Source organism: Triturus cristatus, chromosome 9, assembly GCF_964204655.1.
Source record: "Triturus cristatus chromosome 9, aTriCri1.1, whole genome shotgun sequence".
Lineage (NCBI taxonomy): Eukaryota > Metazoa > Chordata > Amphibia > Caudata > Salamandridae > Triturus > Triturus cristatus.
Genome location: NC_140592.1, coordinates 883966913 through 883994079, shown reverse-complemented (window position 1 = coordinate 883994079; position 27167 = coordinate 883966913). Strand labels below are relative to the sequence as shown.

The 27167-nt window shown below is 41.5% G+C and overlaps 1 protein-coding gene across 1 annotated transcript in view; it reads left to right on the top strand.

Annotated features, from left to right (window-relative positions):
• Positions 1-27167, top strand: part of HHIPL1 (HHIP like 1) — a 139919-nt gene that overhangs the window by 34980 nt on the left and 77772 nt on the right. Inside the window, exons 3-4 of the mRNA XM_085626415.1 lie at positions 7782-7925; positions 15133-15461. Of these exons, the coding sequence (XP_085482541.1) occupies positions 7782-7925; positions 15133-15461 (473 nt within the window). The remainder of the gene's footprint in view (positions 1-7781; positions 7926-15132; positions 15462-27167) is intronic.

Genomic DNA, 27167 nt, shown 5'->3' with positions numbered 1-27167 from the left:
TGCTGCTGAATCATATTACTAATCTCAGGCTTCAATCCAAACTCAAACCAGTATACAAAATGTCCCATATCCTTCTCAGTAATGTTCTCAAAACCACAATATTGTTTAAATACTTGTAGAAGTCTTTCATAATAAACATGCACTGCTTCTTTCATTTCCTGAGTTGTTCTATCTTCTTTTATCCAATCTGTTTCCCTTGGTGAAATCTTTCCTTTCAAATAGGTAATAATCTGATTATATCTTTTCATCACTTCGTCTGATGGTGCTCCAGTCTTTGCATCTCTGCGATATTCTTCTTTTGACCAATCTACAGCAATCTTACACTCAACCCACAAATCAGCTGGAACCACTATATCAAACAAACCATCTAAATCCTTACACAAGACCTTTGAAACCTTTACAAACCTCTTTACTTGTTTATACCAATCAACTGGTTTTACCCTCAATCTGGCAAACTCATTCTTAAACAATTGTATATCCTGCCTTGACCAAGGGACATGAACATATCCACCTCCTGGCACCTCTCTCTTTGAAAATATAATTTCAGTCGTCTCTGTACCTGTCTCTCTCACCAGAAACATTGATGAAACCCCTTGATTTGCAACCATTTCTTCTTTCTTTTTAGCCCATCTGCCTTTCAATCGTTCCAATTCACCCCATCGTCTCAATGTATTAATCGGCTCCTGCAATCGTTTCCCCGAAGCATTCAAACTCTCCAAGTCCATGTCACTAAAATCCAATCTATATGTTTTCTGTTAAGCTTTCGATTTTTCTATGTCTATGCAACTTCAGCAAATCTCTCATGCAGACTCCTTGCTCTCATTGTAATATTCTTACATAAAAATAATAACTGTTCCTCCTGATATTTACTCAACCTTTGAGGACTGATCGTACCCATAATCATTTCCTCCAAATCTGCTCTCAATCTACTCACATCCATGGTCGTATCGACTTTATTAGACACCATCCCTCTAATCCATTCATCCAATTCTTCAGGAGATGGCCCTATTGAACCTCCTGATGTAGGCATCATTCCTCTCTCATTCTGTACTAGTCTCCTTGGATCATTTGCACATTACGCTTTGGGGTTTCTACTTTCCTTTCTGAAATGTCTATCAATGATCCTGTCTCACCTGCACTAGCACCACCACTAGCCCTATTGTTAACAGGCACTGTTAATGCATGCACTTGTGAAATATTCTTGCCCTCACTAGACAATGGAACTACAGGACCAATAGTCACAGGAACTAACAAAGCCTCTCCATTTAATTTCAATTGAGTAATCTTTTTGTCAAATCATCTTTCACTTGATTCACTACATTTGTATTTTTCCTTTGAGAATACTGAGGAACTTCTACTTGAATTAACAGAGCACATGGTGTAATTCTTTCTTGTTCTTCCTGATATGATGGAGGTCTATTTAACAATAATTCATCCAACAATTCATCATCTACCTCATTTGGATCTGAACATGTTTCCACAAAATTTTTCTTTTTCTCTTTACACTTTCCTCCTTACTGACTCTCTACTAAAACAAATGGATATAATCCTTTGCCTACTGCTACCACGTCTCTCCTCCACTTCATTTGAGCATCCCATTTTGCCTCTGAATATCTACTCACTGTATTTCTGTATTTATTCACAGACCTGTCTCTATCTCTTTTGTAAGCCTCACGTTCCCATTCCTCAAGTGCTTCATACTGCAAAGGTCTAGGATTTGGTCTCAATTCATTCATTTGATGTCTCAGATTTTCTAAAATCCTTACATTAAAAGTACAATACTCTGGAAATGCCATATTCCCATCTCCGTCTGTATATTTCACCTAATTTTACAACCACGTACACGTGTGATATCCTCAGGCGGTACAGGAATTCCCTCTCTAATAGATATAGGCTCATCTTTTCTTAACAAAGTCTTCAACAATTTCAATAACTTCATTTTATTTCGTTCGTTACACTAATCTCAAGCAAACAAAGGAAAACTCTTCCGTAATTCCTCAAACGCTATTCGTTCACACTGACCAATTCCAGCGCAACTCACACCAACCACCCAATGGCAGCACAGCACTCTCTTGTGACGATTCACACTGGCTGACCAATGCCAGCGCGGCTCTCTGTGAGATCAGTATAACTCCTTCGACTGACCCTCCATTTGCAAAAATATTCAACAGTAAACTAAACAATTTTCTTATGAGACCGCAAGATTACAACATATAAAACAAACCTGCTTGTCTGCTCCACTGAAAGAAAAAATAGATTTGATCACTCCAACAATTCTTTCGCTACTAGCAAAATATCGACCAGCATTATTCTACCCTCAAACAAGTGAAGATTCTCTGGACTTCTTTAGCTACGCTTTCTAAAGGTACCCAAATAAATCCTCACTATAGTACCTCCAAAGTTCCCTGTGCAATACTAACAACGCAACTATTGTTTAATACCGCATCAACAGCAGACAACGCAATACCGCTTAGTGTATGCTACACTAAGACACATCCCTTAGGCTAATATCATCCCGGGATCTTAGGCCACTTCGGACTCAACTGCATTAAGGTCAACGGCGGATCACAACATATGACAAAAATACAATTATTAATAACCAAAAATAATCAATTCCATCCTAATCAATTGACAATTTAATCAATCTAACCATCAAGTCTGCTACCACAAACTGATGTAGCGGAAAGGGGCTTTGCCAAATTTTACCATCAGGAACCAATTTTAACACCTTACTAGTCCCTTCTGCTGCGTAAATTTTAAACGATCATTACCAAAACAGGTTACCTATATTCATCATTTTCTAAGGTCCTCACTTCTCGATGGACCTTTGAGAGTTGATAGGGATTCGGCAAAGGTAGACAGAATCCTTACTTATGAGGACCTAAACAAGAAAGTAATTCAAACACTAAAATCAAAGAAAATTAATAATGACAGACTCTGGTTACTTATCAACTTTCTTTATCTAATTTAAGTTATTGTGAATGCTCAGCAAGTAAAATACAGCTCGAATCATAGATCATCACACAAGAGAAACATCAATACAGTAATTTACAATACTTCTCACAAACAAGGCATGAGTGAGTGGATAAGTGAAGAGATAAAATAATATTTGCATACAAGATAAATGCAAATTCGAAATATCATACGAACGTAGAAATAACTATAGCACAAAATACTAATAGTCTGGAAAGCCAATCTCTGGCTGGAAGAGTAAGCTGGGCACCCTCATGAAGAAATGATTAGCAAAGTTAAAGAGTCAGGAACAGCAGAACAACAGCCAGCCAGTTAAGTAAGGAAATCAGCAACACAGCCCCCTCCTCTCGTAAAGTAAAAGTCTCTAGCTGTCCCCTAAAATTCTAACACTAGTAATTATACCCTTATTCACTAAAGATCCAGCCCTCCATGTATTAAAACACACAAATCCAGAATTCCGATTCGGCTAGGGCAGGTGGTGTCTGATCACCCCACTTCCAGTGCACCTGACACTCAACAGTTCCTTTGTCTTTAGGAAAACATCGTCATCGTCCTTCAGCAGAGGAAACTCCAATAATCTCTTTCGCAGCTTGCACATAACGCTTTGTAACATTTTCTCCGGTCTGCAAGGAAATTCCATTAATAACATTAATTACTTCCTCCTCAGAACCATGGTCCTCTTCAGGAACTCTCGATAGAAAAAATACATTTCTTTGCAGCCTACGTTTTAGAAAGCAAATTAAACCTAAATAAACTTTTGTGGCCAGTAAAGTGTGCTTTTTCTCTAGGAAAAACAAATACACCAGTAAATATCATATCACAACAAAACTTCATTATTAATGCTTTGCATTTCTCTACTCATTATGTACAGTTTTGGACAGTTAGTGCAAAGAGAAAATGTCTCTTTTAAAAACTCACAGGGCCAGACGTATCGACAATGGGAATTGCATGCGCAATTTGTGAGTACCCAATAGGTACTCGCAAATTGCGCATCCAATTTCAAGGGTGCAAGGGTGCCAAATGGACACCCTGTTGCACACCTGAAATATGCATGTGTGCACATGTGGCACACATACATACCCTAAGGGCATGTATGTATGCCACACGGCACCTAGAAAAATGCAAAAAAGTGAATTTTTCATGGAATTTGCAAGCCAGGTCGCAATTTTTTTTGCTTCCTACATTGCATTTAAGGAATCGCAAATTGCGTTTCCTTAAATGCATTTGCAAAATAGTTAATCGCAAAAATTGCGATTCCCTATTTTGCGAATGCCTTTTGAGTTGATGCATTCCAAAAGGCTTTTTACTGTTCTCAAATGGACGGTAAAACGCTTGATACATCTGGCCCATAGCTCTATCATTATTTTTCTTTTGTCTGTTATTTCTACATTAATCATTCACGTTTGTGCCCTACTAGAAAAATACTGGAAATACTGATCTCATTCCAGCACACATTTGCGCTGTTTCATGTTCCTCCCATTTTTAGTTTTTCGCTGTTAATTTGCACACAATATTTGTTAATAATCCACACAATGAGAAGTTTGATCGGAGCTGGTTTTATTTTATTCCTTTAGTTTATCCTGCAAAACCCTGCTCCTTCATTCCTGTTGACCTTTGTCCCCTTTTCTGGATTCATGTGTCCTGCACTTTCCCGGAATATTCCAGGGATCTCTGGAACATGATTGCAGAAACTCAGTAGGATGACAAAGGTCACTTGAGTGTGCTGAACCGTGCCTCTAACATACTGATAGCTATTGCAAAAGCACAGGACTTTTGAAAACACACGAAATCCTGAAACTCCACTTATTTTCTTCTTCTTATGGTAACTAAAGTTGCAAAACCAAAAGTGCCCAGTCAGGATGGTAAACAAGAAATGTTTCCTGAAAAATGTTGCCCATAGGAAATAAATCCACAGTAATTGCAAAGTACCTATAATCAGTGCTTTAAATGGGGAAAAATAAGTGCAGGTACTCATTAAAATAGGTGTGGCTAGGGACGGGCTAACGGGAAAATATCATCATGCATAGAGACTTCTGTACCAGTTGCAGCACATATTAAAACACATGAGAAATGTGTTCTGTTAAAAAACACAGATTAACTCATAACACAAAATGATGGCACTTTCACTAGACTGGTCGCTGCACACCTGATTGACAGTGCAGGGTCTGTCTGTCTAGAGACCCTGTCCTGTTAATCATAGGTGACACAAGCCCTCTCACCTCCCTGCAGTTTGGGGACATTCAAATGGGCGCTGCTGGAATCTTCACCAGCAACTCTGGAATAGGATACTTCAGCCGAGTTAATTACAAGCTCCTCAGAAGCAGAGCGGCCTCTGCCCTGCAATGGTGCAGAAACCTAACTTGAGCCTGCCCTGCCGTGGATCAGGGTACCGGTACTCACCCTGGCTACAGAGAAGTGCCGGTACTGACGGCAAAAAACTCGGATGTGCCGGTACTCAATACCGGTGAGTACCGGCCCATTTAAAGCAATGCCTATAATAAAATTATTCGGCCAAGTGCATTTTGACTTGTATGTGAGGAGAAAATTTGTATATCTCAGCCTACTTGCTGCTCACTAAAAAAATGAAAACAGTTCAGTCAAATATATACATTTTAATCACTTCGTTGCACCTGTCGGCCAACGGCCATCGCGAGCACTACCTCGGCAGTGCTGTGCACGTCCGTTGGCCGACGCAGCACCGCCCACTTAATGGAACGCCCCGCGGCAGAATTACCGTCGCGGTAAATGGGTTAACTATCGAAGCAAGACCATTAATACAGCTGTGATTTGCTAACCAGTCCGTAAAATGTTTCAGTGGCTTCCAGCTTGCACATACCTTTATGGATGACTTCCGTCAGTTGCTTTACTAGCAGATTGTTAACTCATAACTTCCGCTCATAGCAAACTGCTTCAGTTGTGAACAGTCTGAGTAAAGGAGGTGAAACGTAGGACCACAGAATTCACCAAATTCAAACATCGAGATTCACATCTCCACCTGGTACCATTCTTCCCAGGTTCTTTTACCTGGTAAAGTCAGAAGGATGACCACAACAGCATTAGAGTCAGACTGACCAGGTCTATACTATCTATAGGCACAGCAAATGCCACTGACTTTACCAAACTAATATCTCTACGTTCGATACGCAACACATCCACTTGAGCACATCAACCCCCTTTTTGGTGCAGATGAATAATGATTCTGGGGTGCTTTGAGAAGTATTGAGATGCTCAAAGAAAATCTTGAGCCTTTCCCATTGTATCCCTAGAAAACTGCTAATTATATACACCAACATGAAAGCAGTTATGTTTTTAACGTGCACCAGCTTCCCACACACATGCCATCAACAGACCTACCAACTTAAAAAAACAGGAGTTGGCGCAGTTTTGGGGGAGGGGGTGTAGGGGGATCTTGTGCTGAGAACTAACTTAGAGGTACTTCTGCAACCTACTACTACCAACCTCCCAGTTCCAAATAAAAAGAAAACATCTCTCTGAGGCTGGCACAATGTTCTTGAGTGTTAACTCTCTGCAGTGGTTTCCAGCTCATCTTCCCTGTATATTAGCTATTCTCCATGTAACCTTGTGAGCATATGACAGACACATAGTAGCAGTGTGTGAGCTGGCAGGTCTGTATTAACAAGATGGGCTTGCAACCTGCACTCAAGCCATGGCACGTGGTTTCTCATTTTGAGTTTGGATAAAAATGGAAGGGCAGATCTAGACAATTCCTGTGTCAGTTTAAAATGGCGGCTGTTGCAGGTTAAGTGCAAATTGCACTCACTTCTGAACTACTCCTTACTCCATCTCTATGATGGGGATAAATGGAGTTTAATATGGATGCAGTAATGGGTACAGAGGTCCTTTGTGACTGACTCATAGAGGTGCTGTAATGTAATTAATGCACTTTATATATGCACAGTCCTAAATGAGCGTGTGCAGGTGTGTCCACACTTTCTGACACATCTTATATTAAGTTAGATCTCTACTTGTGTTGAAATAGGTCAATTTTAAACTCCAAATTTTCTTGCCAACCCCTACCTATTGTCATGTCAGTTGCTCCAAGAATCATGTGTTTTTCTTAGTCCCAGGTGAAATTTTTGTTACCCTAGCGCAATCGTGCATAATTTCGGTACTTTCATATAACAATTGTTACTCGAAATCCCCCAAAGTACGCTAATATGCCAGGTCACGTAAGGATGCGCTGTGCGTGGCAAAAAATTAGCCCTAGCACACGGGAATGGCAAGGAAGCGGGCAACTACTGTTTTCGCCATTTGTGTTTTTTGCAGTATTTTTTCAGTGCCAAATGTGGTCTTACGTCCAAAGTGGACGCCAAAATTAATTTTGCACTAAAATATAGCACTACTTGCCCATTTTGTATTTCACATAATTACGCATTCACATACTTTTTCTGACTATTTATGCAATTACACAAGTACAAATTACGTGAATTTTGCCCTTTCATAATTTTTTCACACTCGTTGAAGTTGGCCACATTAGTTGTTGTTTTGTGGTTGGCAACCTTGATACAATCAATTTTTTAACATGAATGAATGCAGCATATTTTATTACAAATATTTGTCACCTATATTCTTGGGAGAATGGTGTGCCTATGCAATAGTCTGTGAAAGTGTTTTGGGAGACATGGTTGTGGAATTATGATTGTATTTCCTTTTAATAAATTCACTCTCGACTATTCACAAAGTGCTCTGCATGTCTGAGAGAGTCTAACATTGTAGTGACCTAGTAGTCATCTTCGCTACTATGACTGCCCTTGATATTTATAATAACCATTGTTTTTCTTCACCAGGATAATTCTGGAAGTAGATGAGCCAGCATCAAATCACAACGGAGGGCAACTACTGTTCGGAGATGATGGTTACCTCTATATATTTATTGGTGACGGGGGAATGGCTGGAGACCCTTTTGGAAAATTTGGAAATGCTCAGAATAGGTAATCTTGCTCCTGGTGGTTGCTTGTATGTTTAATATTTGTATTTTTTTAAGTGTCTCAACTGAAATTGTTTGATTGTCCTGCAGTTTTTAAGGCACATTTTTTAAAATCATGAGCTAAATTGTTTTTACTCCTTTATTTTCGTTGGCATGGGGAAGTTCTTACAAATTAACCACATACGCTGCTTTCCCCAGGATCCAATCTGAGCACCCATCTCCCTTTTCAGCTTTGTCCCTTTCCATGACCAAGCATCTGCACCATAAGCTCTTGCACCCCAGCCTGCTGCTCCTTAGAGTTTCCTAGTCAGATGTCAGTAAGCGGTATGGCTGAATCCTTATCATAGGTTGGTAGTCCCTCGAGGATCCATGTCTTGTGACTTTTAAGTGAGTCGTGAATGGCAGTGGCCTCTTATGGGTCAGGGTGCCAGGAGATTGTGTTTAACAGAAGCCCAATTGGAGCATGGAATGCCAGTGTAATCCCCCTTCATGCCCCTATCGTGAGGTTCAGCATGAGAAAAATCCAAATTGCACTAGCCTGTGGGTGAACGGTGAGGGTGACCAACAGGATAGTGAACAGAACTGTGAATATGCATGAGCTATTTCCTGCACATGTAAGTTCAGTAAAAGTATTAACAAACAATGATAATACCAAATAATTACATGGTACCGTGACATTGCAATAGGTGCACGTAGTCATTGCATAAAGCAAAAATATAGGAATGTTTGAAACTGCTTGACCGAATATACAATGTTAAAAGAAATAGAGCCCTCATGCTTTCCCAATGGAATATTTAGCTGTATTTTTTAACAAGCATAGGCAAAGCCAATAGGTTTTGCCTGTATGAGATCTATTTACCTTGTCAATGCTTTTTTGCCATGTTGCATAGCAGTGCGGCTAGTAGGCTTCATGGCAGAATGCAAATTAAAAATAAAAGTGCTATGACGTCTCTAGTGTTGACTGTGTAATAGCACTTTTATTTTCTTTACTTTCGGCCATGTTTAAAGTAAATAAAATAAAAGCGCAGTGATGCAGGCGTTTCACTTTTTTTTGTGGCACGGAAGAGGGAGACATAAAACGGGGGTGGTGGGGATGGGCAAGCAAGGATGGGGGAGGGGTCTGGGATACAGTTAAAGATATGATGGAGGAAGCTCATTAAGGATGAACTCCTGAGTTTGCCTCCAGCATCCTCAAGAACCTGTCAAATCTCACTGAAATGGATGCAATTACAACATGGCTTCTGGTAGTGCATGGAAAGTCCGAATGAGAGAAGCAACTTTTTGGTGTCAGTTTTTTCTGTACCCCGCTCATCCCCACTCCTAATTCTCTCTGAGTGGGACTGGAGTTAATGCTTTAAGCCCGCTGCTCCAGAACTGACTTCCAGGTACGCTTTGAGACATGATGGCCTTTAAATATTGTTAGACTTGGCATCTTTTGGCGTGTTTCCCCAGAGTTTTTGCTTTCTGACCTCCCGGTTTTTGACTCTGTTTGTGCTGGCTTATTGTTTCTGCACACTTTTCTCACTGCTGATCAGTGGAAAGTGCAAGGGCTCCTGTGGTAAAATATGTTGAGGATTGGGGTTTCCATTATTGGCCTGTTTGATTTATGTGTCAGTCCCTAGTAAAGTGCACTGCGTGTGCCAGGGCCTGTAAATCAAATGCTGTTGGTGGACCTCAGCACTGGATTCTGCCACTCACCCAAATAGCCTTAAATGTAACTCTGGTCTGCCATTGCAGAGCCGGTGTGCAGTCTGGTACTGCCATGTCGACTTGGTGAGTACACCCACTTGCCAAGCCCTAACCTTCCCTTTTCTTACATGTCAGTCACCTCTAACGTAGGCCCAAGGTACCCCTGTGGGCAGGGTGCAGTGTATGTGAAAGGTAGGACATGCCCTGGTGTGTGTGGCATGTACTGATAGTAAATTACTGCCCATTCTGTTTTTCACTATTGCAAGGCTACCTGTTCCCCATTGGACAGAATGGGGAGTTTGTTTATAATCTCTAATAAACATAACTGGCCCGAGGAATTAGGTAGGAAAATAAAGTTTAGTATGCCTGAACTCCGAATCTAAAGATGCATATTTTAGAGAAGGTGATTTTTACATTCTGTGTTTGAAGGTACCACTTTTAGAAAGTTGGTATTTTCTTGCTCAGTCATCCCGTGTGCCTCTGCTGGAATGTGGATTGCCTGTCTGGGTGTTGGATGACAGAAGGCTGGGGTGCAGGAGTGGCTCCAGATAGTCTAGGTGGGTCAGGGAAGGGCTGAATAGACCTGGGCTGCATTTGGGGAAGGGGGAGGAGATTTCCTTGCACCTCAAAGGGCTTGGTCTGCCTCTGACAATGCCGTCTCCACCTCCTGCCAGGAAGCCACACCAGAGAAGACAGAACTGGTTCTGGCTGGGCACAGACACCCTCTGCCTGAGAAATCAAAGGATTTTTGGGATATAAATATTGGGGCCCAGACCCCTGAACTTTAGAACTCTTTTGGACCAAGAAGACTGCCAAGAAGAAGAGCCGGAGAAGCTGTGAGGAGGAACTACCACTTTGCTGTGTGCTTTGCTGTGTTGGTCTGCAGTGGCTGCTTCTGTCTTGGGCAGGGAAAGGACTGGATTGAACTTTCTGCAATCTACTTTGTGAGTTTCTCCAAGGGCTTGAGGTAGAGCTTGCCCCCTGTTCAAGAAGTCTCAGGAACAGCAAAGACTTCAAGCTCCTCTGCCCTCAGCACTGGGGACTGTGTGTTTTGTGCTGCAACAGAAGAAGAGCAACCCAACGACGTCTATGATGCCACTGCCGACTCCATGTCCTGAAGGCACTGCAGAGGGCACAGCTGCAATGCCGCATCCCGATCCTGGTCTCACCGACACCACCTGCTGACGCCACAACCAAGCCGCTGGTCGCATCGCGACCTGTGGGTACTGCACTCCGCATCGCCTCGCTTCATGATGACGCTTTGGTATCCCTGACAATGACTCTCCACACCAACATCTTCGCCGCTGCTTGCACCATGATTCAAAGGCACCGCTCGTAAAGTTACACCTCTCTCATCCCACACTCCAGTTCGTCAGCCTACTACAGCGCTTCAGCAACGATGATGTCGCTGCTTGCACCGCGACCTGCCAGCACCGCATTCACTTCGCAGCGCGACCCTATTCTCACCAACAACGCCATATGACGCCGCCACCGAGCCGCTGCTTGCACCACGACCTGAGGGCACCGCACCACTGCACTTCGCACCGCAGCACCCAACGCCTGCCGACGCCAGCTCTCCTGACTTCAACAGAGAGGAGTTCCATCTGCAACGCGTGTGACTTCAAGGGCCCCGACGACCCCTGCACCGTCCTCCGGAACAGATGCCTGCGGACGCCGTGCTTTCGGAAGCTCAACAAGAGGTCCCCGATGCCCTGCATATCTAAAAGGTACTGTTTGCAGGTCTTCCCGACACCGTTGCTGGTCCGCAATGCCGTGGTCAGCCAGAACTGTTTGGATTTGTTTGCTCGCAACGCCATGATAGCCCCGGATAGAGCCATCGACATCACCAAACTGTTTTTCAAGCAAATTTTGATAACTGAAGATTTTTAAGTACTGTATTGTGGGTTATCATTTTTGGTCTTATAATAAGTACATAAAAATATTGGATATTTTTCTAAACTGGTGTGGTGTCCTTTTGTAGTGCTTACACTTTATTACTGTTGGTAAGGTGCAAATGCTTTACACACTGCCTCTAAGATAAGCCCGACTGCTCGTGTCAAGCTACCAAGGGGTTGAGCAGGGGTTATTTTAGGAGTGTAACTCCCTTATCCTGACTAGGAAGAAGGGTCCCTATTTGGACACAGGTACCTACCTCTGCCAACTAGAGACCCCCATTTCTAACAAATATATTTTTATTTACTGGAATACGTCTCAGGGTAATGTACTCCTCTCTGAGCTATCAGTGATATAAGCACAGAGGCGAACAGACACACACACAATGCACATTCGCACACAGATATACACAGGTGTACACAATTGTACAGAGAGACACAGATGAATGAACAGACGTGTACATTTTGAAAATCATTTAAAAATACGTTATAATGGGAGCTGTTTTGTATTGTTTGGAAAAGTAAAAGGGCTGTTGAAATTTTGTGTGAATGTGCAGCCCACAGGTGCCAATCAGATGAAGTAGCTCACTGGGGAGAAGAGAATGCATATTCTGCAGAGATCTTCTTGTTATATGCAGGTTACAAATCCATCTCAGCAAAATCGCCCAATGAGCTTAGTGCTTATATGTAGGGCTCCCGCTTTTATGGTATATTTTTGTTGACATTTCCGTCTATATTTATCCATGTTTGTTTTTTGCTAATTTTATCTGTATTTATCCATATTTATTTGGGGTTTTGTTGAAAAATTAAGCTGAAATTAGTATATGTCCACATTTATTCAACCTGTAAATACGCACTTATGCTTAAATGCCTACTAAGTTTCAATGCTGTAAACACCGGCAGAAGATAAACCAATGCACTTATAAGAAAATATGCAAATTTCAGTATCAACCTTGTGCATATCCACTGCTGCTAAAATTCCTTTCTTTTGTAGCTCCCTTACAGATCAATCCACACAGCTATTGGCCTGGCAGTCATGGCAGACAGTATTTAGAATTACTCAAAAAGCAACCCAATTCCCGTTTTTATCCACAATTAAAAATAAATACAGACAAGAAAATAAATGTTTTCTGTCTTTATTTATCTGTAAAAATCTGTAAAAACGGAAAACAGAGAGCCTTACTTATATGTAACCTGACTCCACCTATATGACATAACATGTGCATTTGTTAAGTGCATGTTCACCCAGAAGTGTATCTTGGCGCTGAATAACAGATGTTTATTGTTACCCAACTTAATGGTACTCATTTAACCGACCTCAGAAGGATGAAAGGCTGCCAGGATTTGAACCTGTGACCATGAGGTCATACACAGGCCCCTACAGTTGACACATCTGTCCACTGAGTCACCAGAACAGACCAAATCTTGCACTTCAATCACAGAAAGGTTGATCACAAAATAACAGTATCTGCTGCAGCAATATAAACTGATGTACTAAGGTGAAATCTTTCCATGTGTTAAAGTAACACTTTTATCAATTTTGCCTAGACTTTTTAAATGCTTGTTGCGCAATGTGCATACCAAAACATTCATGGCTTGGCTCATGCAAAGACTCTTAGAGCCATGCAAGAGAATTGTCAGGGCTCTCCTTAACACCGTTTCTGGTTTGGCCTTAAGCCTGTCTGCTACGTGGGAATGCCACCACAGTACCAGTGAGCAGTGCAATGGTGTTCAAAAGGTAGTATTGTTACTTGTTCAAGAAAGTTGCTTATGTTAAAAAATACTGAAGCAGTGGGGGCTAGGCTGGGCAACGCCTGTGTTCAATTGAGGTGTCGCTCTGCTGTTCTGCATTTAGGAATCATTCAGTGGGACATCTGCAAGGATAAGATGCCCTAAGATGGGGGAGGTGGCATGGCCCCGCCCCACTTTTCCGAATGGCCAGCCACACTCCAATTATCAGTTCTGTGGAGTTATGATTTGTAAAAGCTGCAACATTTGAATGTCATGTTCACGTTCCCCTCCAACCTACAAGCCCACCCCAGTCACCCCACTTAAAAACATAGCCTTTGCCAAAATGATTTATACGCAGTCCTAAATGAGCGTGTGCATGTGTGTCCACACTTCCTGACAGATCTTATATTACATTAGATCTCTGCTTGTGTTGAAACAGGTCAACTTTAAACTTCAAATTTAACTTCCATTCCGACATATCTCCTTTATATTCAAGCTATTTTAAAATAGTTTAAATTACATATGAGTCTTTCCCTCAGGCTTTTGCAGGCAAGGGGCAGAGGCAGAAAGAGATAATATAATTCGTATAGTTTGGAGGTGAGGAAGCCACGACTGCAGTATAATCTTCTTGGAATTATGCAGAGCAGCATGGCTAAGGGATCTCGTGCTGGCCCTAAAATTCCGTTGTGGCGCACAGGGAGTTATAGCAAAGAGGCTTTCATCATATAATTACAGGTCTCTTTATGGGTGCAGGGGTTGCAATTCCCGCAGCCATGTCAATGTTTCCAACCGAAATCAAAGGCAATGTAGATGTGCTAGGTTTCAACTGTAAAATCTAAGCGATATAGGCTACCAGAACAGGAAATACTGCTCAGATTAATGAATGGATGGATGAATAAGTAGAAATCTTGGTCGGCTGGATGGAAGTGTAGATAGATGCATGGATGGATGAAGGATAGAGCAACAAGTCAAACAAATAAAGACACCGAATCGGAAGGTGAATGAAAACTTTTCACTCACCAATTAAGCCTCATAACAGAAACTCCTGCACTTGAAAAATTAGCAAAAATCACCAGACGATGCAGAGCTTCTTGATGCTCATGTTTTCTATGATTGCTAAAGCCACTGTTGTCCGTTACAATTGCCACAAACTGCTTGACGGCCACTAGCAATTTGTTGGCAACAAGAGAGCAGCCTCCACAGTAGCACCGGTTGCTTCACGGAATGACAAAGAGACCGAAAGAATTCCCCTCGTCGCGCCCTATTCACCCAGCAGCCCAGAGATTGCTCACAATAGCAAAGAAGTTCGACAAAAGTCTGTAAGCGTTCATTGGGATTCGCACACGCTTGCTCACAATAACAAAGAAGTTCGGCGGGTGAAAAGGAGTACTTGGGCCATGGGCCACCGATAAGAAGAACACACGAAGAGCAACTGGAAATAGTATGCTACAGCCAATAGAAACTGAGAAAAAGTAAGTGGCAAGCACACGAACAAATGAAAAGTAAGGTCGGAATGTAAGTCGCTTTTAAGATCTATATTAAATACAGTAGATTGCACAAGCACTGCACAAGGGCTGTGCAGGCGAAACCCAAAAATGACTGTGAAACAATATGCTTCTTTCTAAGTTTAAAAAAATGTCCTCATAAATTAAGGTTTGGTAAGTGGTTCCTATTCCCAGTAAATTGTCTTTCTTATTTTGTTTCTTATACTCTAAAATGTGATGTTTCTCAGCAAGGGAACAGAAATGTGCATTTTAGGAGCTATTTTTGAAAGTTTGCCTAGCCAGCACTCTAAGATTGTTACTTTGAATTGACTGGATAGGAGAAAGTATGTTCTATTGTTACGAATTTATGTGTATTAAACGTCTGCTTCTTTGCTCTCTCTTTCACCATTGACAGGTCAGCTTTATTAGGCAAGGTGCTGCGGATTGATGTTGACAATAATAACCAAGGACCACTTTATAGAATTCCACCTGACAACCCATTTGTTAATGATGTCTCAGCTAGACCTGAGGTCTATGCTTACGGTGTTAGAAACATGTGGCGCTGCTCGTTTGATAGGGGTGACCCCATCACCAAGGAAGGTAAAGGACGTCTCTTCTGTGGCGACGTGGGACAGAATAAATTCGAAGAAATTGACATTATAGAAAAAGGAAAAAACTATGGCTGGAGAGCAAAGGAAGGCTTCAGCTGCTACGATAAAAAGCTCTGTTCCAATTCTTCACTGGGTAATTTCACATTATACTTTGAAGTTGAATGCTTTTCAAGCAACAGTGTTTATTTTATTAGATGTTGTATGTAGGGAGCATTGTTAGTACTTCATAATTTCCTGATTGCTTACCGTTAATCTTCATGACTTCATATGCTAGTACTTATTATTTTAGCCCGTAACTACAAAGTGAGGTGAGCCGCCTCCCAGAGGCAGATAAACCTGTATGTATAACATAGCTGGGAAGTAGGATTTTTTCACATTCCTTTACTGCTGAGCCATTCTTCTCTTTAAATTTTGTGAATCCCAGTCCTGCTCTCTAAATACCCATCCCCAGTGTTCAAGGAAACACCTGACAGTACTAAGAAAGAATCCCCATTCCGGGTCCTGAGAGAAGTGCCAAAGAGACATATGGAAGGGAGGGCAAGCGGAAAGAGGAGAGGACTTGTATAAGAAAGACTGGGACATGAATGAATGTAGATTATTTGTAAGTAATCAGGAAATTATCTCATCCTTCCTCTTCCTTATCCCAGTCCTTACTTGAGCGAGGGTGCAAAAGCTAAGACTGATTCTCAACACCCAGACAAGACAGGACCCAAGGTGAGGGTAACATAAAGTGAATGCAAAATAGAATTATAAAAAAAAAAAAATGCAGTGCACCAGATCCAAAAATAGTCCCATGAGAGCTCTGGACTTCTAGGTGACAGTCCGTTACAAATGCATGGGTATGAGCCCAGGTGGCAGGCCTATAATTGTCATGCAAGGGAACCCATTAGCCTCTGTGAAGAATACTGCCATACTACAGGTGAACCCACCATCATATCCTGCAGATGCTGAGTGACCCAAGGAAACATGCCTTTGTTGTGCCCTCTCACTCAGAGGAGCAGTAGTCAGCTTTTTAACTTGACCAGCTACCAGTTGAGAAACAAATAGCCACTCAGGAGAGCAAAACTCCTTGATTCCAGTATAGGCAGCAGAATCAGGGAAAAACCAAGGCAAACCAACCACTTGGGAAGTATGATAATCCTTGTGGCACATCCTGGACCATCATCACCTAGTCTGAAATCAGATAAAGGTAGGGGGCAGAAATTTCTTAAGACCCTGATTTCTGCAGTAATAGGCTCAGGTGATAGTGTCAGTAAGGCCGCTTTATTCATAGACTATAAAAGAGGGGGCCTTAGTCAAAGGCTCAAAGGGATAAGCTTCCAGGAAGGGAGAGTAATGTGAACCACAGCCTACAGTTATAGCCCAGAAGCTACAGATAGCAACCTATTGTGTCACCAGGCTGATCGGAGCCAAGACCTTAAGGAATCCTTCCCAAAAGAAGTCCAAAATGTGACAACATATGGGGAGAGAACTACAAGGCAGCAGCCATTATCACAGTAGAGGTATGGTGAGAAGACCCATACATTCGGAAGAAATGATGCAATAAACGTCTGTCAATAACAGTTTGTTGTGTGCTTATGATATAGAAACCCAGAAGTCTAGCAAGTCTTTTGAATTCCTGAGAAGTGCTAAGCAGCCTTACCAGCAAGACGTTGCCTGCCCCAGCTCTTTCCCCATACCCCCTCTCTTCCATGGTGTACCGTTATCTTTATGTGTAGTACATGTCATGCTGATGGTGCACTATCCTAGAAACCACGATCAGTCTCGAGTTCTGGCGCAAAGAGCATCTCATCATAGTTCGTCTGATCAACAAAATCCATAATCAGGCAATAATGTTAAGAAATCTTTCACAGGAAACCACACAAAGATGAAAAAGTCTCAGGGCGCATGGCCCCTCAATTTACCAGAGCAATAAAATCAATAGCTCCACAGAGGAGAAGAAAACATCTCTGCAGACTGCCATAAAAATACACATCACAGTCAGAGGTCCACCTTCATTCTGCGTACTATCCAATTATTAGATGCAACCAATGGCCACCCAGATCAGCATGCTGTTCCAGCAGATCTACTCAAGAACTCAAGAACGTGAGCATTGCGCAATATACATGGTAAGAACCAGAGTATTAATCTCTCATGAGACAGCTGTGTCATCCTTCTTTAAGAAATGGTGAGAGATGTCATGTCAGACATGTGTTGCTTTTATCTAAGACTAGGGTCCACAGCCAGACCAGGACACAGCCAGCCTGGACACAACTTCCTGCCCCAGTGGTGTGCAGGAGGTGTATGGAGGAGTAGTGCACTCCAGGCTAGGTTAATGCAGGGACAGCATGGGTCGAGACACGCTCAGTCTGAAGTAGAGGAACAACACCGGAGCAGCACACAGAGCTCTTCAAAGTCTGATTTTCTTTTTCTAGTTTTGCACCACAGTTGTTAACCTTGCAAACACAATCTATTACCAGAGCTATACTATCCATTCAACATACATGCAAAGTTGATAAGGGGTGCTGAGGTCATCCAACTCTAAAAGCAGTCTAGAGGATCAGCACCAAATGTACTTATAAACACACAGGAAGTTGATGTCTTGTGGGAATAATGGTCCTATTTGCTCCAGCAGACCCGCTCGTATTGACTTAAAGTACGGGTTTCTCTAAAGACCCACCTGTAGAGTCCATGACATTTTAGCCAATATGATTGACAAATTAAGTTGTAAAACACATTTGTTTTGCAGTTTTACAAATAATACCTTGAAAGTAGTCTGCCCTCCTAATCCTTTTGATGAGAGCCAGACTGCCTACATTCATAACTCAATGCATTATGCGATTGGTATTAAAACATTTACCCGAGCTGCATTCAGATCCATGTCTTTCTCTATGCAGAATAACTATTTTAAGTCCCGCTGTCAATTTCCAGATGATGTAGGTTCATAGTCATTTTATACAGATCTCTGTTTTTAGAAAGACATTTTGAATCTCATACCACTTCCCCATCTCTCACTTTTAGTGTGAATTATGGCTCTCGTTCCACCTTTCTAGCTCCCAGGAGTCAAGGACTGTTTACCTTCACATTTTTACAGCATTCTGGCCAGGGCTGTGCCCGATCTTAATTAGGTTTGACAGTGCTGGGTTATGTTCTTTGCAGAAAGTGTGTTTATTTACTTTATAACTTTTCTGAAGCATTGCGGTGAGCTGTTCTTCAGATGTTGATCCTCAGTAAAGTGTATTTATTTTTAGTGGCCACAAAACGGGAAGCCTACACAGTTCTTACCAAAAATGGTCACCTGTCTAAAAATACATCTCATGGACCACTCTAAAACTGATTTTATGAGTGAAGTGACAATAGAAGGTATTATGCACAGGATTATTGTTAGACCTGATAGCCTTAGGTTGTTTCCCCCCCACCCCCCCAATTTTTTGCCTTCCTCCTTCACTTTTTCTGACATTTTGTTTGCTGGTATTAGGACTCTTTGCACTGCTAACCAGTGCTAAAGTGCTTGTGCTCTCTCCCCTAAATATGGTAACATTGGATCATCCCCAATTGGCATATTAAATTTACATTTTAGTCCCTAGTTAAGTGGTACTCCCTGTGCCCAGGCCTATAAATTAAATGCTACTACTGGGCCTGTTGCACTGATTGTGCCCTCCCCCCAGCCCCCACCCACTTAAGAGCTCTTAACCATGTCTGAGGCTGGCCATTGCAGAGCCTGTGGGTGTTGTTTACACCTCCATGTCTGCCTGTCAAAGTAAACCTTTTGCCAGGTCTAAATCTGCTCTTTTTATTAATATAAGTCACTAAGTCACCCCTAAGGTAGGCCCTGGACAACCCAGAGGCAGGGTGCAATGTATCTGGTAGTGAAAAACACTTAAATCAGGTTTTTTTCACTACTGCAAGGCCTATCTCTTCCATAGGATAGCATGTGGATTACATTTTATAAGTGTAATTCCCCATTGTGAAGAGATAGAGTTTTCGAGTTTGGTGTCTCTGGGATCACAATTTAAAATCCAAACTCATGGTGAAGTTGGATTTTAAAATACAATTCTGAAAATGACCGATTTATAAAGTTGTCATTTTCTTACTTTTGCCATATGGTACCTGCTGCCTGTCTCTGATCACATGTCTGGGGTGGTTGACAGTTGGGGTTTTTGTATTCCCCCTTGATGCACCATCCTGGCAGGATGGGAGGGAGGAGCTGGACCCAGCCTCACTTACACCTGAATAGGCTGTGTCCTTTCCCCACACAAAGAGCTACATCCCACCCCCTAGTGAGTCTAGAGCCAGGCAGGAAGGGAGTACGTCTGTGCACTTCAAAGGCATGTATTTGAAGTCTCCCCCACTTCAAAGGCACAACTTGGTATAAGTACGTAACCTTTGTCAACACCACTTCAGTACACTTCTGGACCCATGAAGACTATGCAAGGAAGAACGACTGCTGTGCTGCTGAAAGGACTGCCACTCTGCTGGACTGGTGCTTTGTTGGACTCCGGCTTTGCTGTGCTGGCCTGCTGTCCTCCTGCTTGTATGAGAAGGACTAGACCTCCATCACTTGAACCCAGAGTGACTCAACATAGGGACATAAAAAACTTTCAACCAACCTCATCAGCAGAACAGACACATCCTCTACTGAGCGACGCATCCCCATGCAAAACAATGCATCTCCTCGGCTGAGCTGCGCATCTTTGATCAGAACTGATGCATCGCTACTGTTGCGTGGACTGAACCCCTCGCAAAAGAGTCACATCGCCGCAGCCTCCTGCATCTGGGACCAAGGCATCGCATTCAGAACCTCTGCTGTGAGACGCTTTGCCTGGTGCAAGCTCCTCACATCCTTTCTTGATAGCAGCCTTGACGATGACACCGGATCTCCTCATCGCAGCTTCACAGGTTATCAGAACCGTCGACAGGATCCTTGGCGTTGATGCATCAGGACTTCGCAGACAGCGTCTCTGCATTTCGGAACCGACTCATTGCCTCTGCTGGGTGAAGCACCTTTGGTTCTTGCACCGCTAGCTCCATCTGGTTACCAAGGCTGTGACTCCCAAAATGGAGTTTTCAACACAGTTTGACAACCTTGTTTCCAAACCATTAGTATGAATCTGTAAATCATCCCAAAAGGAAGTAATGCATACTCTTTCCTCTTTTTCCAATGTTGCTGAAAGACAGCCACCAACTTCACTTCTGGACCAGGCCACCAACTGAAATAAGTTAATCACTCCACAGGTAGTCTGAAGATGAAACGGTCCACTTCTAGCTGTCCCATACTCTTCTAAATTTCTCAAAATACTTCTTGGCTTAATCCCTTAAATACCCTGAATTCCAGTCCACTGCCTAATTCTGAAGACCAGGCAGGTATTCTGCTTTAACATCTATGTTGTGTTCCATACAAAAATAACAGATTTCCATCCCCAACTCTGAAAACTCTTGTGACTTCAAACCTCCTAGCAGATTTGTATATCAAACTGCTGTGACATTGTCCATCTCTACCAGGACTAGAGATACATAATTTACAATATGTTGTGTCTGGTAGATAGACTTAATGCCTAAGATAAACCCTTTTGTCCCACATCAAAAGTAGTGGTCACGTGAAATCTTGTGCTGCCATGTTGGCAGCGCCAATCTGAAATGCTGTGATAGTCTGGATAATTGTTGCCCACCAGAAACAAGTGTGGCATCAATGTTGATTCGAATGGACATTGGGATCATACATAAAAATTACTCTGTCTTTTCTACAGGAAATTAAGCGTACATATTTATAGTTCAAGTTACACCCTTTACAGTGAAAATGTTATTAAACACAGGCTAGCACTGTGCATTACTCTTAAATATTCCATACCTGACAGGGGCAATCAGAAAACAGAATTTAGAATCTAAAACACGAATACTAAGATTTGTCTTCTGTTAAGACTCTCTTCCTTCCAACTGACTTCCTCTTTAATTGCTCTGACACCAGCTTAGCGTCTTCCTAATCAATTCTCATTCTCAGTGAAGCTCCTTCTTTGTCGCAACCTCTCCAATGCATTATTCAATTGTAATTGTCCTAAACCCAGCCTGACATAATTCAAACATTAATACATTTAATTACATAAAAAAGTCAACTCTTTCCCCCTCACAAGTCTTTCTTTTCCTTTTTTTTCACAACCTATCACAGTTGACAAAAATATATTTCAATTTAATCCACATCATCACTCAATGAATTGATAATAACAAATGTACACCAGGCACTTTAATGTGGGTGAGCGTGGAGATTGGCATAATGCTTTCCATGTTCTTGCATGTTGGAAGCGCCTCTATGATGCTTAAATGACTAGCTCTAGCCTCCTCAAATTAAACCTTGCAAAAGCACTTGCATTTGACCAATCAGCATAATTCATAATGCCATTCAACCTTCCTTTCGCCAGTCAATAACACTTTACTCACCATTGCACACCAATAGAATGTGCACCAAATATGACACAACCACTTAATACTCTTCGCCACCCTTGCAGTAGTTGCCGTCGAAACTGCTTTATAGAGATTTTCATAGGAGATCAACAACTGCAACTCACTTGCTGGTCTGAACTTAGAAAAACACTCCTCATCCACGTGCAGGCATTTTACCGAATTCCATTTGGGTTGTTTCTTAATAGTTTGATTATTTTTTCATCTCTAAACATTACCCATCCATAACATATATACTCACCTCTAACTCTCGCACATTATATACTCCCTGAACAAAATCACACATAATAGTGTTGCCAAATTCCCTGTCAATTGTTTTATGCTTAGATATCTATTTTCAGACAACCCATTAATCAGATTGAATATTCTCTTCACATTCCACATTGAACTGAGCTTTGCTCTTGGAGGTCTCTTTACCCAAATACCCCTAGTGATTCTAAAGACCAATGAATCACTTCAAATTTCTTTATCATGCTTCATCAAATTACCTGCTGAAACTGCTGCACTGTAGCAGTTACTTGTCCAGTATGATAAACCACACTAGTACAATCTTGTAATACAATTGACTAAACTCACAGCATCTGCCTCCTGGGAATCCACACCCATTGCCAGGCACCCTAGACTTTCTGAGCAAATCCATAGCCTCCTTCTAAAGTCCCTTATACTTTCTCAGTCTCCTGATATCTTCTATATAAAAAAGGTTCCAAATTCCTTTCTCAACAAGTGGAAGTTCCTATCCATCTTTTCCATGCAAAAAAGACACTTCACTGCTAGAAGCCAAAAGGGTCTTGCACCGCTACCTCCATCTGGTTACCAAGGCTGTGACTCCCAAAAATGGAGTTTTCAACAGAGTTTGACAACAACCTTGTTTCCAAACCATTAGTACAAATCTGTAAATCCTCCCAAAAGGAAGTAAAGCATACCCTTTCCTCTTTTTCCAATTTTGCTGAAAGACCGCCACCAACTTCACTCCTGGACCAGGCCACCGACTGAAATAAGTTCATCACTCCACAGTCAGTCTGAAGGTGAAACGGTCCACTTCTAGCTGTCCCAGCCTCTTCTGAATTTCTCAAAATACTTCTTGGCTTAATCCCTTAAATTCCCTGAATTCCAGTCCACTGCCTAATTCTGAAGACCAGGCAGATATTCTGCCTTAACATCTATGTTGTGTTCCATACAAAAATTCCAGATTTCCTCCCCCAACTCTGATAACTCTTGTGACTTCAAACCTCCCAGAAGATTTGGATATCAAACTGCTGTGACATTGTCCATCTCTACCAGAACTAGACAACTTCCAATCTGACCCTAAAACTTTGTAAAGCCCAAAAACCTGCTTGCATCTGCAAACCATTGATATCCATCCTCTTCTTCTCTGCATTCCATGTGACATCAGTTTCCAGCTGACCCAAACATGTACCCCATCCATACAAACTTGCATCTATCTCTATTGGAAACTCTGATGGTTTTCCAAATATGTCTTTCTATTCCATGCCTCCCTATTCTCTCTCAGCCATTGAATCTCTCCTCACACGTCTTGAGTCAGGACCACCTTGTCTCCAATACTAAAACCCCTTGTGCAGACTGCTTGTCTTTGCTTACTGCAGAAGTAGAGAGGCCCCAAAAAACAGCCTGACTCAATGAAGATATACAACTTAATATGCTTGCCAGATTTCTCAAAGTTATGAACTCTTTCCTCAAAATGTAAGAAACCTCACTGTATTTTCTTTAATGGGAGTCTCAGAGCCTCATTTAGTGTATCCACCTACAAACCTAAGATCCTGAGAATTTTGCTAGAGCCCCCATAGATTTTCTTATTTATAATATTATTAACTAAACCCAACTTCTCTGCATCCACTCGCATCAATAATTCCTTTCACTTTTGGGACTTGATTAAAATATTGTTGAGATGAATATTTAACCGTACATTTCGCACCAAAAACTCTTCACTTGGCATCCTGTTTTTGTAATGTGGGATGAAAGTCGATACATATTTACTGATTAACTTCAGCATTTCTTCATCAAATAGCATTTATTTTTGACTCTAGACCAGATTCTTCATCCTGAATTTTGGGTTTATAAGCTTTAAGACTGCGTGATGCCTCATGGCGGTTATAGCTACATTACTATTATCGAACATACATATTACCATCTGACTCCACCTCTCAAGAGAGTAATATCCACTGTAATGCTTTTAGACAGAGCCTTTTCAGCCATGTCAAAAGTCCTTGCAGAAGGACTCCATAAATCCAAGAATTTATCCTCTCATCATTTTAAGAATTTTTCCAGACTTTTCATAGGATCACTCCCTATTCTGACAGAGAAACTTATAATTTAGGTATCCAAACTTCCCATGATGTTTGGTCTTAAGTATCCCTCTTTCATGATCATTGTTTCATCTTCCCCTAGAGGCTATCATATTGATTCTTATAATTTGCTATGTGTTGTGTGTGTGTGTTCCATAGGCCGTCAGTCCACGCCAAGTGGATGTCCAAAGGAGCCTAGATTGAATTAACTCATTACTTACTGTAGTTTTGACTTTCTGAGCATATGCCCTTTCTAAAAACTTTTTGTGCATACTTCCATAATTCATATAAAAAATATATTTCTCTCCCTGCAATCAAATTCATCCTTGTTAGGATAAACCTGACGCAGACCAACATCCAGGGAGGAGCGCAAGGAAAAACACAGAATATAGAAAAGGAAGAATCTCCTGGTACAGCATACAGGGTTATAGTGACGTTACTTTTCCCATATACCCATAGTAATTTCTTTTTAATCCTGCCTAGTGGGATCCATAATAAAGGTCTCGGCTACCCACTGAGACAGTTTTAGATTCTTCTCTGCAATAGGGATCCCTATCTTTGGAATTCTTCCTTTTCTATATTCTGTATTTTTCCTTGCACTCCTCCCTGGACATTGGTCTGCGTCAGGTTGTTGTAGTGGCCCTATGATGAAGCATGCCACTTGAGTGGGTGAGAGCAGTATTCACAACCCGTTGGGATTCCCTAAGAGGTTGTTTTACCTCAGGATGTGACTCCGGCACTTTAATTTCTGGCCCCTTCTTAAGGCTTTTTCCATTTTTCTTCTCTCTGTCCTCTCTTTTTACTTCATAGCCATGTGGGACCAACCGGCCCACCGAATAAGTGGGGATTGATGTTATCTTTCATTACCTCACAGAAGAGGTCCTTCTCGTTTAGTGAGTTATATAAGGATGTTCGTTTGACAGCCCTTCAGCTGTTAGCTGTCAACTATGTCTCTTCATGTAAGTTTTTATAACGTTGTTCTCCTTTTAACAAAGAGAACTATCCCCAATCTATAATGGTGTCAAAGTCTGGCAGATTTTGTTGCAGTGTTGTGTGATGACGTCTCAGGCATCCCATGGTGCTGAGTCCTGTGACTAGCAAATCTGTTCACAATGAATGCAACCTTCCCCACTCATCCTACTGTCAGCACAGGAAGAAAGGACCCACCTGAAGCAAAACTGAAAGGTGCATATATAATGCATCTCATGCACCTATCCGTAACTGGTTCACTACGGGCTAATTGTGCTACTGTGATAAACCTTCACATAAGGTTTTTTTTTCAGACTTGAAACAATCCCAAAATGAGAAACACCTATCTGAAAAATAAATTAATTAATTTCCATATACTGGAAATCCTCACACCTTACTTTACCCACAACACATGTCCCTCTAAACTCCATTAAAGAAAAACTTCACATTTTGTCAGAGTATACAACCCCTGACTGCACAGTCAATCAGCAGACTAAGCATGTACGGCAGTCAAAGAGCAGCATTCAAAACTGAAAGTGAGTTGAAAGAAGGGAGTCTTAATTGAATAAACATTCTAGTATAAGAAGTTTGCTAGATCCTAAGTTCTGATTTTCTTTAAAGATGCTGCTGTGAGTTGTGCCATAGTCCATAATGTTAGCCTCTGAATGCATTAAATTAAGGAATTCTTTAGCGCTCTTTATAAGATTCAGCCATTTGAACTTAAATTGGATTTTAAATCTCTCCAGTGATTGTGAGCTGTGCATAGAAGCAATAACACTGGAATGCTGCCTGTTAGTATGTTAACATAAAAGTATTTGTCTATTCATTGTTAATGAAGTAAACCCTAATGACGGTTTTATTTTAGTATGTGACCTGAACAAAATAACAGCTTGTGCATTTGCATGTTGAATGCACCACAAGCTCAATTTATTGTAGCCATTAGCATTTTAAGAGGTTTGGCTTCAGATTAATCTGCGATGTCTAAATTCAACCAGACTATGCGATTGTGCCCTTTTCTACTTTGCCTTTTGTGCAGTTTTGTTTACTAAAAGTGATTTTCAAAGGAGCAAATGCAAAAATCACAGACACAGGAGTGTACCAAATGCAGTAGTGCAGTGCTTACCCCTTAGTCAGATGGATACATGGTTACAAGGTCTGAGTTAATAAAATAAGAGAATGAACCGTTGTATGCAATTTCACAATTGTATTTTATTGGGGAGAAGCCAAGCACACATTTGGATAGAACTATATACAGTTTAATGCCCATAGAGATGACAAATACGTTAATGATGTTTTCCAACATGAACAGGCACAGAACACAATTCAAGCCTTGTAGTTTATAAAGCATGACTATATACATGTATTTACGCTTGAACCTTTTAATGAAATAAGACACAAAATAAAAATGCAGATAATCACTGCTGGCTCAGTTGGGGCAAGAAAATAAAGCTATGTGAATAATGCTTCACGCTGTACTGTCCATCAGTCTGAGGCTCCATCCCGCCCTTTAAACTGATGTGCGTAATTTACATTGTTTGGCATTTGGAGCATCTCTTGGGTGAGTTGTTGGCTGATCAAATTGAGAACAGTTAATGAGGTGCATTTTCAAAGTCACCTTCTTCTGCATTTGATTATCTTTAATTGTACTTACGACTACATCTTCTAATTTCTAAAGTCACATGGAACCCTTCATGTAACAGGACCATCTACTTTCACAGGTTTTACCACCCCCCAAGTTGAAAGAAAAGATAACTTGAGGAAGTCTCCCAATATATCATCTCACAACAACATCTCTTCTAAAAATGCATACGTTGGAGATTTCAGCCTAAATTGGAGGAACTCTATGAGAGCCTATTCTGCTCCTTCCAGAAAGTACCTCTAAACAATGTCTACTAGCAGCACTCAAATCTTGCCATACACATTAGAGGAAAAATCATAGACCTTGGATTTACCAATCTAAGCAATGTTCATTGTATCAAGTCTATATAAGTGGATTGGTCTGGTTTCCTTATTCCAGACAATACCTACATACATGAAAGAGCATTTTATCACATCCGTCACAGACAAAGCACTAGTTCAGCCACTTAATTCTGCCTCTTCTTAAACTCGAGATCACCCAGATGTGTGAACAAACG